Source organism: Toxorhynchites rutilus, chromosome 3, assembly GCF_029784135.1.
Source record: "Toxorhynchites rutilus septentrionalis strain SRP chromosome 3, ASM2978413v1, whole genome shotgun sequence".
NCBI classification, from domain to species: Eukaryota; Metazoa; Arthropoda; class Insecta; order Diptera; family Culicidae; genus Toxorhynchites; species Toxorhynchites rutilus.
This window is the reverse complement of record NC_073746.1, coordinates 208,265,134-208,278,314: the sequence shown is the minus strand read 5'-3', so window position 1 is coordinate 208,278,314 and position 13,181 is coordinate 208,265,134. Positions and strand designations below refer to the sequence as shown.

At 40.7% G+C, this 13,181-nt stretch overlaps 1 protein-coding gene across 10 annotated transcripts in view; it reads right to left on the bottom strand.

The window, feature by feature from the left end:
• The window catches only part of LOC129777808 (homeotic protein female sterile-like), a 46,566-nt gene that overhangs the window by 23,445 nt on the left and 9,940 nt on the right, over positions 1–13,181 (bottom strand). For 9 of the 10 annotated variants that reach the window (XM_055784301.1, XM_055784306.1, XM_055784304.1 and 6 more), the window contains 4 exons: positions 8,394–9,428; positions 7,202–8,231; positions 6,946–7,116; positions 6,378–6,500 (listed from right to left, as the gene is read on the bottom strand). In XM_055784301.1, coding sequence (XP_055640276.1) covers positions 6,378–6,500; positions 6,946–7,116; positions 7,202–8,231; positions 8,394–9,428 — 2,359 coding nt within the window. The remainder of the gene's footprint in view (positions 1–6,377; positions 6,501–6,945; positions 7,117–7,201; positions 8,232–8,393; positions 9,429–13,181) is intronic. The other variant, XM_055784299.1, reaches the window with a different exon arrangement.

Here is a 13,181-nt window from a genome sequence, read left to right as displayed (position 1 = left end):
TTACGGATCCCCCACCTTCTTACGGTCGTATCGAAACAGCTGTAGACCTAATGGAGAGTGACTACTGACCGATCATCATTCGGACTTATGGTAAACCCTCGGTGCTTACCAGACGATTACGAAGGCAGTATAACCAAGCGGAATGGACACCCTATCCAACCAACGTCGAAGATCTCCTGGGTCAACTCAACCATGCCTAACTATGAACCAACTGTCGAAAGTCTGTTTAACGCAACTTTCACATCAATACCGAGGAACAGCTCCGTACCTGGCTGGAGGGCAACCCGACGGTGGTTCCCCGAAGCGAGAGCTGCAGTTAAATTGAGGAGGAAGGCTTTACAGGCGGCCAACCGAATACCCGCTGAGCACTATGATAAAATGAAGGCGGTTGAGCTTTATCGCAGGCTAGGAACGAATGCAGGGAACGATACGCAGTGGAAACCCGAAAATCTGGCAGGAGTTCGAGAGATCGACTGCTTATCTAGTGACAACACTTCGACTGAGTTATTGCGGCAGGTCAACTCTTTGTCAGAAAAAAGGAAATGGGAGCACATTTCCATCAAACGGGATTAAAGTGAGTGGCTTAAGCACCACCTCGGGCCACTCCCTCGATGTCGGCCCGGCAAGAATTCCGGCATTAGAGCGGGTTTATGAGTTTGATCTCTAAATACACGAGTTTCAGAATCGCCTCTCGAAAACTGACATCGAAATTCTCACTAAGCCGCACATAAGTGACCCGCGAGGTACTTTATTCACTCGGCCTTGAAAGGTGTGTGCGTCGAAATATGTATCGCTGCGCTTGCGTCCAACTGCACAACGATTACGTACAACTTATGCAAATCGTTGTGTACAAAAGGTACTAGGAGGAAGTCCGTTTTATTTTGACTGCTCTGTCGCCAAGGGCAAATCAGTGGAACCGGGCAGGCAAGTCGAAATTGCTAGAGATTTATTGCTAGAGTACTGGACTGAACGCGTTTTCCCTCGAGAATGGCATGGTCGTCCCGATTAAAAAACAAACAAAACCGGACGGTCGCAAGGGGACTATCGTCCAGTATCACTGACGTGTTGCGCCTCCAAGGCCATGGAGAGTATGGTGAGTAGTCTACTAGATTTCCGACAACACGCTTTCCGATCGGGACCGGCTTCGGGATCAACACATCACCCCGGACTAGCCGCACTGGATATTGCTAAAGCATATAACCGAGCTTGGATCCCGGCAATTCTGCAGCAGTTACACAGCTGGGGCATCGTAGGTCACATGCCTCACATTGTGAAGAATTTCCTGAGCCTTTGTTCCTTTCGGGGGAACCAAAAATCAAGGGAATTCTCCGAAAAACCCGGAGGCCCTGTGTTAGCCGTGGTACTTTTCCTGACGAAAATAAAAAATGTATACCAAGGGGCATCCGTATTTTCGTACACACTTATACGCGGACGAAGTGGCTTCACGTCCGTCTGTTCAAACTGTTCGTAGGACAGATAGACGATCTCAAAAAAAAATCTGTTTTTTTATTATTTCACATCTGTAGCATGGATTAGGAATTATCAAAGGCAATTTATTTGTAATTTCAATATTATCCCGAATAAACTTGTTTTCTTTTCTGTTTGGGTGAACTTCTCCATCGTGAAAAATGTATTGACTACTTGACTACACCACACAACTCGTACGCAAACAACACAACACATCTGAATAAGCAGTAATGACAACCGGGTTCAAACTCTTTGTCTGAACCCACAGTAATCCAAACACTTTTCTGCAACCTCAAGTGCGACAGGGCAAACGCAGTCAGCTATGTATGAAGCGATCACTACTACCTTGCGTGGAAATAACATTAGAGGATCAAATTGTCTTTCAGCCAGCACTGCGATAAAGTCAAGAATGATTGCCACAGCCGCATCAATCTACTCAGATGCCATGTCACAAACTCCAATCGGAACACAAGGTTAAACGCCTGTAATACCATAGTGAACTCCCGCCTCTCCTATGGATTAGAGCTCTCGGTATTAGGCATCCAAGTCCCGCTGGACAAGTTCGACCCCACATCCAATGGCGCCATCCCTCTGTCACCGATCTGGAATCCACTGGAGTGAATCGAGAAGCTGGAACCAGAAACGATTAAAAATTTATACAACGATAAAGGATCACTACAAAGCCGGCTCGAACCACATAGCTGTTCTGAATTGCGGGACTTTTAAAAACCAGGTACGCGTAGCACAGTGTTTCGTTACTCGGATGGCTCGCCAGCATTCCAGACGCTTGCAACGTTTTAAACAGATACACCCGCAGCGTATATTGTTGCGACCCATCCATCGGGTCGCCCCGTTCGGCACAATGGTCCAGGAAGCGCATTTAACCCATTTTGTGCCAAGCGTTCGAAAAATCGAACAGCAACTTTGATAATTTTTCATGTCTTTGGAAAGTTTTTGCACCAAAAGAAAGCTTAATTTGTTACCATCGATTTCATTCTATATTGTATAACTTTATTGGGCAATAAATTTTATTTAAGAGCAGTGGGTCTGGAAGGTTGTGGTGCTCCCGTGGTCGAGGAGTAGCGTTCCATATTATCATGCCGGGGGTTCGGGTTCGATTCCCGTTCTTGCCTGGAGATTTTTCGTCAAAGAAATTTCTTCCGACTGTGGTCACGCGTATTCCAGAGTTGCCACTCCAGAATACGTTCAAGGTCTGTTATCCGGCATAAAAATCTCAACTGAGTACTACTAATAAAAATGACGCAAGTAATACCTATGTTGAGAAGGCAAAAGTTCCACTGGGAACGTTAGCGCCATCCAAGAAGCGTCTGGAAGGTGCCTAAAACAAATGTATGTATTTTATGCCATAACGAACTTTTTTTTCTTTCTGTTCAATCAATTCCAACACATCTATCCTCCGCAGCATTTTCAATTTAGCATGTTTGTAAGTATCGATGAATTTACCAAATATTGTCGAAAAGTTGCATTCTTGTCCGCAATAACCTTAAGTGATGGCGTTCCGTAGAATCTCGTGGAGGAACTGGAGGAAATCATCAGTACATGGAAAAATGATTCTAATCAGATTGTGTAAATATTCTTCCGCTGGATCCGGTGGGCGATCTCATCTCTTCGTCGATGATCTAATGATTCTTTTCAACTGAATAATAACCTCCCAACTCTCAATGCCATTGGGTTGGTATGCGATAAGTATTTGTGCTTTGCAGGTTTTATAAAATGTTAGATTGTTCGAGAAATGGATACAGTTTGGGCTCATATTTCAAACAGTCTCAAATTCCGAACACTTCATTTTTAAATGTAAATTTACAAATTTTTTATGTTATAAATAATTGAAAATGTAAACACAGACATTTTTTGAGGTATAGGCTTCATTTTGACATAATTTCCAGGTATCGTTAATTTATAATATTAGACATTTGCAAAAAAGTGACAGTTAAAACCAATGACAAAATGTCATCTTTCATTTTTCAGTTTTTGTAATTGTTTCAACTATTTTGTTCGTTGTTTTGATGTTAAGTGCTAGAGAATGTATGAACCTACAATAAAAGTGTGAAAAAACCATATTCTATTCAGAAATCATCATTAAAATTAATATTGAAGTAGTATTCGGAATATGAATCGAGTTTCTACGCATGATTCAAATTCCGAAAACATCATTTTCAAATGTAAATATACTGAACTTTATTGTTATAAATAATTGTATCATCAAAACCCTGAAACTCATTAAGTTATAACCTTCATTTTAACATCATTTACAGGTATCGATACAGCCTATAATTTATAATATTAAGCATTTGCAAAAAAGTCACAGTCAAAACCAATGATAAAATGTTTGCGTTAACAAATTCTGTAAAAAACAAACATCGTTAATTTTTCAGTTTTTGTAGTTTTTTCAACTGTTTTGTTTGTTGTTTTCACTATCACGCACTACCGTGATAGAAATGGTGAAAATCTACAATAAATGGATGGAATAAAATGATATTTTATGTAGAAATGTTCATTAAAATTAGTGTTCGAAATATGAATTAAGTTTCCACGCATGATTCAAATTGCGAACATTTCATTTTTAAATTTGCATTTACTGAACTTTAATGTTATAAATAATGTAATATTCAAAACCCTGACATTCTTTAGGTTATAGACTTCATTTTAACATCATTTACAGGTATCGATACCGATATAGCGCCTTTGGTCCCGAAACCATGTAAACTATAAGAAACAAATACAATCAATAATTACAAAAGCACAATACAATTTTTTGCGAGCATAATATTTAAAAAAGAAGTCTAGCTAATTGACTTTAATTTGATATATCGATCATATAAATCGATCCAGTAGTTCAAAAAAAGTTAAAGTTAAAAAAAAATCATATTTGCTGTTCGGAATTTGAGATAAAAGTGTTCGGAATATGAGTCAGTGAAAAAATGGTGTGCGGAATTTGAGACAAAAGTGATTAAACATATTTTTAGTTTTTCACCATAAATATGTATGATATGTTTTCTTAGTCAAATGAAAATGAAGGCTCTATTGTATCCAAAAATCACATTAATTTCGCGAAAGAGTACCATTTTGAGTAATTTGAGTAATTTTGAATAATGGCCACCAAAGCTTAAGTGTTCAGAATATGAGACAAAACGCTAATCGGAAAGAAATAATTCTTAAGCATTGATATTTCTCCTCCGCAAAAAATAAGAAATAACATCATTAGGTTTCGTTTGAAAGAAAAAGCCTGCGGTTAATAAACAATAACGACAAACAAATAAAAAGGGTGTATTTCTTGGGGAAAAACAACAATAACTTTAAGTAGAATTAAGATATAAACAATCGAAAATGTTGGTCGCCCTATTTTTGACAACATAAAAATGAACGCCCAATATATGTAACTTTGTCGAAGACAGTTTTTGACTAGAGAATAACTGTCGAGCTCTAGATGCTCATTTCCACTTAAATGCGCTTCCTGGGCCATTGTGCAATGTGATGTCAACAATTGACTCGGGAAGACCGACACACACGTGGATTCAACAATGCTCATCAACACACCTCCCGATGTCATATTTATGTGGATATCGGGCCACTCTGGGATGCCTGTGAACTAAAAAGCAGATCGTCTTGCAGCATCGGGCCGACGAACCTAGTTCCGACAGATGACGTGAAAACATGAGTGTCCAAACAAATTGAACAAAGATGGGCCCAATAATGGTACGACGCTGACCAACATGGTACCCAGATATTCTTCCTACGCAAGATTAAAGCGACAATCTCTAAATGGGATGGTCCCCGGGGACACCGCGATCCACAGGTATTCTCCAGATTGAGAACCGTACTGCGTTTGCCTACAACGTGGGCAGGAACAGAGACAGCTTCCGAATTAAATGCGGATTATTCCGTAGTCCCCAGTCAGTAGAACATGTCTTATGTCACTGTCCACAATACGGTGTACCAAGGACATTACACGAGAACCCTGGGAGTATCAAAGACGCAATGAAACATCCACAATTGCTGCGGTGATTGCATACTTGAAAGACAACAACATATACGGCCGGGCGTAAATAACAACATCAAAACGACCACCATCTGAATCGAGAAGGGATGCTACTTGTAGGTGGAGGACCCAACATCTCTCAATGACATATAACAAATCAAAAAATTATGACGACATGGAAACGGTAACATCAGCTCAATGAAGTACAGATACAGATACAGACTACGACAACGAGAACGGAAACTATGTCGAATGAATTAATACGAAAGACACGGCAAAATAAAGGGAGACGATATGGCGTAGTGGTAACATCCATGCCTCTCACGCTAAAGGTCACGAGTTCAAATCTCACTTCTGAAGTTCTTCCAAAAATGGAAGTAAAAGTGACGAACCAGCCAAATGAGTTGAAAATCACTATAATACAGAAAAAAACAGCAAAATAAACAGCAACAAAGGATCTACGAGGAAAACATTGCGCACGAAATTGGACAACGAGAAGGCAAACCAAAGTTAAGCAAATATAGCAAAATGGAAAATTTGATGTCCCCATCACTGAGGTTTAGCTCCCTCAGGGCTCCATGTATGGAGTGCAACATAACAAGAGATAAAATCCTTCTTTATTTGGGAGAGCCCCCTCAGGACCCTATCAGCATACGAAATTACGAGTTGTAATATTCTATTATATTAAATTTATTATTTTGAAATACTTAGTAGGAAACCGATTGTGGGTACATAAAAATTATTATCCTACAGTGGGTGCGACATATTGAATTGATTCGAACCAATAAACTATCAGCTTTGATATGATATCATCGTAAACCTTGGTGATTTTTTCTACAAAAAACCTCCGCGAACAGAAAACCCCACCGAAACAACGTAACAGTGATATTGTACCCTGAGATATACGTACCCTTTTTAGCATTCTTCTTGGCAGTTCCCAGTTGGCCGGTAACGTCTTGCAGTCGTTTCTCAAGTTCTTGCTTCTTCTCTGCCATTTGTTCGTCCTTTGATTTTCCGGAAGCTTTTTTATTATCTAGAAATACAACAAGTAATATCCGAGATTATGAGTTTGCCAAATTAATTTGTCTTCGAATAATTTTATATGTTGTAAAATAATCTCATGGAAACAACTCTAGGGCAACGAAAACTTATTACATCAGCTTAAAACTCAGCTAAATATTCAAACTCATGGAACTGATATTGTATTCGACACAGTCTCTTTCCAATTAACAGACACTACTGAAGTTGTAAATGTATGGCACCGCAATAAATTATTCGCAAAGAATTTCGAACAAGTGCTCCATTAATTTCGAAAGTCGCAAACTGTAACAATATGTAATAATAGCAAATACACGACAGTAGACTTAAGGATGAGAATATCATAGAACAGTGAGAAGTGTAAGAAATGGACAGAACAATGATAGTGAATGAATGTTATATTTCATCAGTAGCAGTGTTTGTTAAATTGGAAAACTTACAGTAAGGCTTACGGGTTTTTTTGCGCAAACAGGATGCAACGTAGGATTCCAGCTCTCGCAAAGTCGAAGGTTTAAGGGTTTCGAAGTCGATTTCGATCTCATCTGGATTGGAATCCCGCAGCGATGGCTCTCGGCTCTGGATAATATGCACAACGCGTCCGAGTTTGTCACCTTGATTTTTTAAAAAAGAAGAATCAAATTTCACAAATAAGAACCCGAATTGATTGCATTTGAGAATGGGATTGACAATGTTTACCTGGTAATTTGTTGATGTCGAGTGATAATTGTCTTTTTTCGTCGTACGACATTGGCTTAGCAGTGTCTTCCTCGTCGGAATCGAAATTCGCCACGTTTTGCGAACTTTTCTTCTTGTTGGGTCCTCTAGCTGCATTGGTTCCAGCCGCTCCGGCTCCTTTTGCCCGTTTCGCAGGAGGATTCGGTGTAGCACCGGCTTTTTGTGCACGCTGACCTTTCGTTTTAGTTTTGGTGGTACCCGCGGGTGGGATTGCAGGAGCTGCACTGGTAATTTGTGGTTGTGCAAGGGCCGTCACTTGATGGATTGCTTTAACTGGAGCATGTGGCGGATTGGCGTGCACTTCCATTCCCTGCTTCACATCACTCGAACCCGTCGCTGCCATCTGTTTCTTTTTTTCTTTCAGTTTCTTCTTTGCCTTCTTTTTCAGAGATGCTTCTTCCGCCAGCTTTCGCATGCGTTCTTGCATTTCGAAAAGCTGCTTTTCAAGCATTTTCAACTTTTGATTACACTCCTCGTCGGAGTCCGAATCTTCCTCGCTAGCATTGGATTCGCTAGACGAGGACGAATCACTTTCCTTGCTTTGATTGGGTGTAACATTATTCACCGGCTCGTCCGGTATATTCGCTAAACGCATCTCAAAAACATCTTGCAACTTACGGCCCATAGCTACAACGTCATGATCTGGTGGGTTGTACTTGTAGCAATTTGTAAATATAAGCCTAACGTCCGCAGCAAACTCGTTGGCCGATTTGTATTCCCTATTATCCATTTTTCGCTTCACCGTGCCCAGATCCATCGGCTTCTTGATAATATCGTGATAGTCGTGCAAACCCAGCAGCTCTGCATCCACTGGCTTGTAGAAGGGCCAAGCGTAACCCGAATGTTTCTTGGAGAACAATTCCTTCAAAATTTCATTGCACGATTTCAGGGCATCCGACAGTTTCTCCTTATTTTTCGGTGGATTCTGAGCAGCGGCCGAGCCCTGATATGGCGATATGGGGTACGTTGCAGACTGGAATGGTGCAATCTCCTGGTGATTGGGTTTTGGAGAGAACGAAACATGAATAAAGAATTACAAAAATTGCGCTACCAGATCAGGAAAGCAAGCATGTTTAATGCGAAAATGAGTAAAGAACTACTTAGCAATTCATTATATAACAGGGCATGATACGATAACAAAAGGTAGATTTACCTGTCGTCCGGATTCCCTTCGGGTTGCGATTTTTGCATTGCTCGGGTCTAGATTGGTGCCATAGTGCGGATCATACGCGGTAGCAGTTGGTGTGGTGGTATCGGCCTTTCTTTTAACGCCTTTTTTGACTTTAGCAGGTTGCTGAGGAGGTAAAACCGTTTCAATTCCGGACTGTGAACTGTTTACGATGTAGGGCGATGTGGTTGGTACCACCGGTTTTGCCATTACTGGCACCACCGGTGTGGCGATTGAATTGTGCGCTGCACTTAATGCGGCTGGCGTTGCTGTTGTGGTTGTGTTTGTGCTACCGGGCACAGTCTGAGGAGGGAGTGTACCAATCGGAGGCACACTTGGCACTACAGTCGCAGCCGTTGCTGTTGCAGTATTGGGTGGAACACTCGAAGTAACCGCACTACCAAGCGAAGAGTTAGGCCGAGCACGTGCCGCAGCCGTCGCAGCAGTGACTGTGGCCGTAGCCGTTGCTACCGGAACACTACCAACCAACGTTCCAGGAGGAGCCAGTTGACGCGCTACCGGTTTCTTTTTGGCACCTTTAGGTGCCGGGACATCCATTTCCACCTCATCTTTCGGCATCAACGATACCTTAGTGAGAAACAACTTTTCCAGCGTCTGAGCCATCACTACAACATCCTCGCCAGGTTTGTTGTACACGTAGCAATTTGAGAACATGATATTGAAGTCTTGTATGGATTCCTTGCTAGTCCAGTAGTAATTATTCTCCAAACGCTTCTTGATTGTACCTAGATCCATTGGCTGCTTGATAATCTTGTGATAATCGGGAAGATTCAGTTTTTTCGCATCCACTGGCTGCTGGAACGGCCAAGAGAATTGGTGCTTCCAAACGGCCTTCATCACTGTTTTGAGCAGAAAATGCAGTTGATTCGTCAGTCGGCCGGGTCGTTCAGGCGGCGGCACCACCGGCGGCTGAACAATGCCATTAACCGGCTCGACCACCGGCTCGTTGCGTGGCGGTGGCTCATCCATCTTTTCTGATGAAACTGACGGAACGGTCGTCTGGAAATAGCGTTTGAGCATGTTTTTAGAAGGTTGTTCATCTAAAAAACCGTATATCAAGCGATCATTTCCCTATATGTTTTCTATCATTTTAAAACAATATTCAATATACTGATCAAATCTTTCAAAGTGAAAATCTCTACATAGTAACAAAAACCAATTAGTTTGAATTTTGTATCTTCTATTTCGCGAATGTGAAAGAAATCTAATTGACACTAGATTTCCCTAGCAAGTCATTTTGGACTGCTTTTCAATTTCAATTGGAAAAATAATTATGACACAATTTCATAAAATGTCATAATTCATAATGTGTCATAATTATTTTCCTCATTGAATTTGAAAAGCAGACAAAATGACTTACTTGGGAAATCTAGTGTTAATTAGATTTCTTTCACAGGAATGTAGTGTAAACAATTCGGTCAAGAAAATTACGGTTTTTTGAAAATTTTGTATCAAAGAAGAAAAGCTACGTTTGGAAAGCGAAGCTTTTCCAAAAACAGACATGTATCTCTTTTCTAGTGCTCTCTTAAATGTGAAGTGATAAAATGAATATTGAACGTTTTCGCAACAGAAAATTCCATGTTTTAAATCATTGCATGACCCTAGACCCTAGAGACAATTCTACTCAGTCTTGCAGGACAAATTCCTCAAACATATGGATCTGATAACATCTATTAATTTCCTTTCCTGACGCAATCAAAGACCCCGTGGCACCTATTCTCGACTGAAGTTTTAGTAGCTATACGGAATACGCATATTCCAATTTGTTTGTCAACACCATCGCAGAAACCGAGTTTAAATACGGCTTGATGAAAACAGAACTCAATGTCTCTGAACAGTGTTTCTTTCTTTGTATTGTATCAATCGTACATATCCATACAGGACTACTGATTTGGTAAGTGACTTGTAGATGCTCCATTAACACGTTCACGCCGGCTCTGTAATCCATGCTCCTTGCCAACTGGCAGCTGCGCTCAATGCTTTTCGCTCTATCGGACGGGAGCCATTCCAGACAATGTTTGCCGATTGAACGTTTTCCTGAATAATTCAGTTTCGTTTGTTCAAATATGATTAAGAAGTCATTTCCCCAGTGACATTCGTTACAGTTACAGTTACAGTCTATGAATCATGACACGAAGACACAATAAGGGTGAGGCAGTCTAGTGCTGGCCACCGATGGTACTCGGGAGCGTTGAACATCAGTGGTGTATTGTGAATAACGTGGTAGTGATATAATCTTGCTCATAATGAAGACTCAGTAGTTTTATATCATAGTTACTAGTAATTATTTTATCAAAACGGGTTCTAGTGCTTCTTCTTCTTTTTTCAATTTATTTTTAGTTGAAAGTCTCAACAACATCGTCTGATTCACAATATTTTCCCAATGAACTCGACTCGTGGATTTCTCTCTTCCGAATCAGCGGGTATCCCGTGCTCGCCAGGTCTTTTCCAGCGACCTTGCATACTGTGCTCCTAAATGTCTTGTAGTCGCCGAATTCCCGATGAATACCTTTTTGGAAGGTAGTTATGCGGCATTCTTGTATCATGTGCTGCCCAGCGTATCCTTCTATCTCTGGGGCACTATCAACGCCTGGTGCCCGTAATGGGCAATCAGTCTTTTGGACGTTTTGTACAGGGAAAATTCTGTACGATTACTAAGTCTGTTTGACCTCAAGTGTTTGTAGAGCTAAAGTACGTGCTAAAGTACGACTCCCACTGATAATGTATCTCCGGATCTCGCGACTGTTATCGCTGTCGTTACCATTGTACCAAGGCAAAAAAAATTGGCCCACTAGCTCGAACTCATTGCTGTTGATCACTAATCTGCCTAATCGGACCACATGCCATATGCTCGTATTTAGCTTCCTCTATGTATTTTGTTTCAGACGGAAGAATGCTCAGTCCAAATCACTCTGTTCCGTACTTAATCTTAGTGTATTGTTCTGCTACCGTTTCAAAGCTTCTGCCGACAATGTTCCACGACATCAGCAAACCATCGAACCAGTTGACGATTCATTGTAAGAGTTCTACTTTGAAGCGACTATTTATCAGCCAGTCTCCCAAAGAACAACTGATTTTCGCAAACAATCACATAAATGAGCCGTTGGGATATTGGGTAGGAGATACGAGAAACGACATCCCGAACCCCCAGCATAATCATGTGTGATGCTTACCACTCGGCCAAATTTTTAGATCTGGTGTTTCCTATTTTGACCTCCAAGGTCCGACTTGTGGTGAAATTCTCCAAAAATCCAAATCTGCCAGGGTTTCCAAAACGAGCGTACGATTTATTTGCGGTATCCACGTACGATTTACTCATACCCGGCCGGCCACTCAAAAAATCACAATCTTAGCCCAATCGAGAGTCCTTAGACTATCATCGATAACAATGTAAGGAATGTCATACTCTTCAATACTACAACAAACTTAGGACGCTCTGGACGTATTTTTTATCGTAATGGAAAGATTTTGCTTGAGATATGGAATTCTTATTGCTACGGTTATATCATATCCAGCAAACCGAGGAACGAGAAACAACTCTGGCCAATCACAAAATTCTTTAAGGGGGATAGTCGTAAAATTTTTATGTGCATTTTCAGGAGGCTTACACATACACCTTCAGAAATGTTATGCCAAAATGATTTGTCGATATTTCATCTCCTTCAAAAGTTACAGCAAAAACGATGGGGTGGACCGATTTGGTCGTTTTTTTTTCAGTACGTAAAAATGAATGATCTAAATCACGTGACTGTTTTTTGATACCGCTATTTTTATTTTTTATGATTTTCTAACACGTTCACGCCAGCGCGTACCACCGGTGGCTCGCACTAGACTGGCTCATCGTTATATTGTCATTGTGTCATGATTCGTAGCATGTCACAGCAAACAAATGCCACTGGGGGAAATGACTTCTGCATATTTGAGCAAACGAAAGTGAATTATTCAGAAAAACGTTCGAACGGCAAACGCTGCCTGGAATACACTCTGTAACTTCTATAAAACCAGGTGAGGATCTTGCTGATTTATGTCATTGTAAGCAAACAATGCTTCAATTTATATTCTAGTGTGTAGGTATTGGTGACTACTAGAGATGGGCAAACCTTTCACGAACGGTACGAAAGAACTAGTTCGCCGAAAAGAGTCGTTCTTTTTCAAAGAACGATAGTTCTCCCCACGAACTGATTGCGAGCGAACGATCTGTGAACAAACTGATTCCGAAAGAACGGTTTGCGAGTGAACTGTTTGAGAGCGAACTGATTGAGAGTGAACTGTATGTGAAAGAACTGTTCTAGAACGAAGTGTTTGCGGGCGAACTGATTGCGAACGAACGAGTGCAGCTGAACTGATTTGCGCTGGACGGAATGTATAAATATAACGAGGACGCTTGTAAGAAAAATAAAACGATATTGTCATTTACAAGCAACCCAGGATTTATTTTGTTGATGTATACTCAATTTTGGGTTTAAAAATTAAGTTAGATTTTTGTAGTATCAAAGGCAAAGCTTTATGTTTTCAACTTCATGTATTTTTTCAATTCCGCGTAACATTCATATACTTTTTGATTATCAGAAAAAAAAATCTGGGGGAAGCTGGGGCGACTCATGAATAAGGTAAACATAAAATCTTCTAAAGAGGGCAAGTTGAGAAAAAAGTTTTGTCGTTGTTTTCAATCGATTGTTTGGCCTATTGTGTATACGTGTTATCGTGATTGTTTGTATATTTGATTATTTCATTGTTGGAAAAAACCGTTGC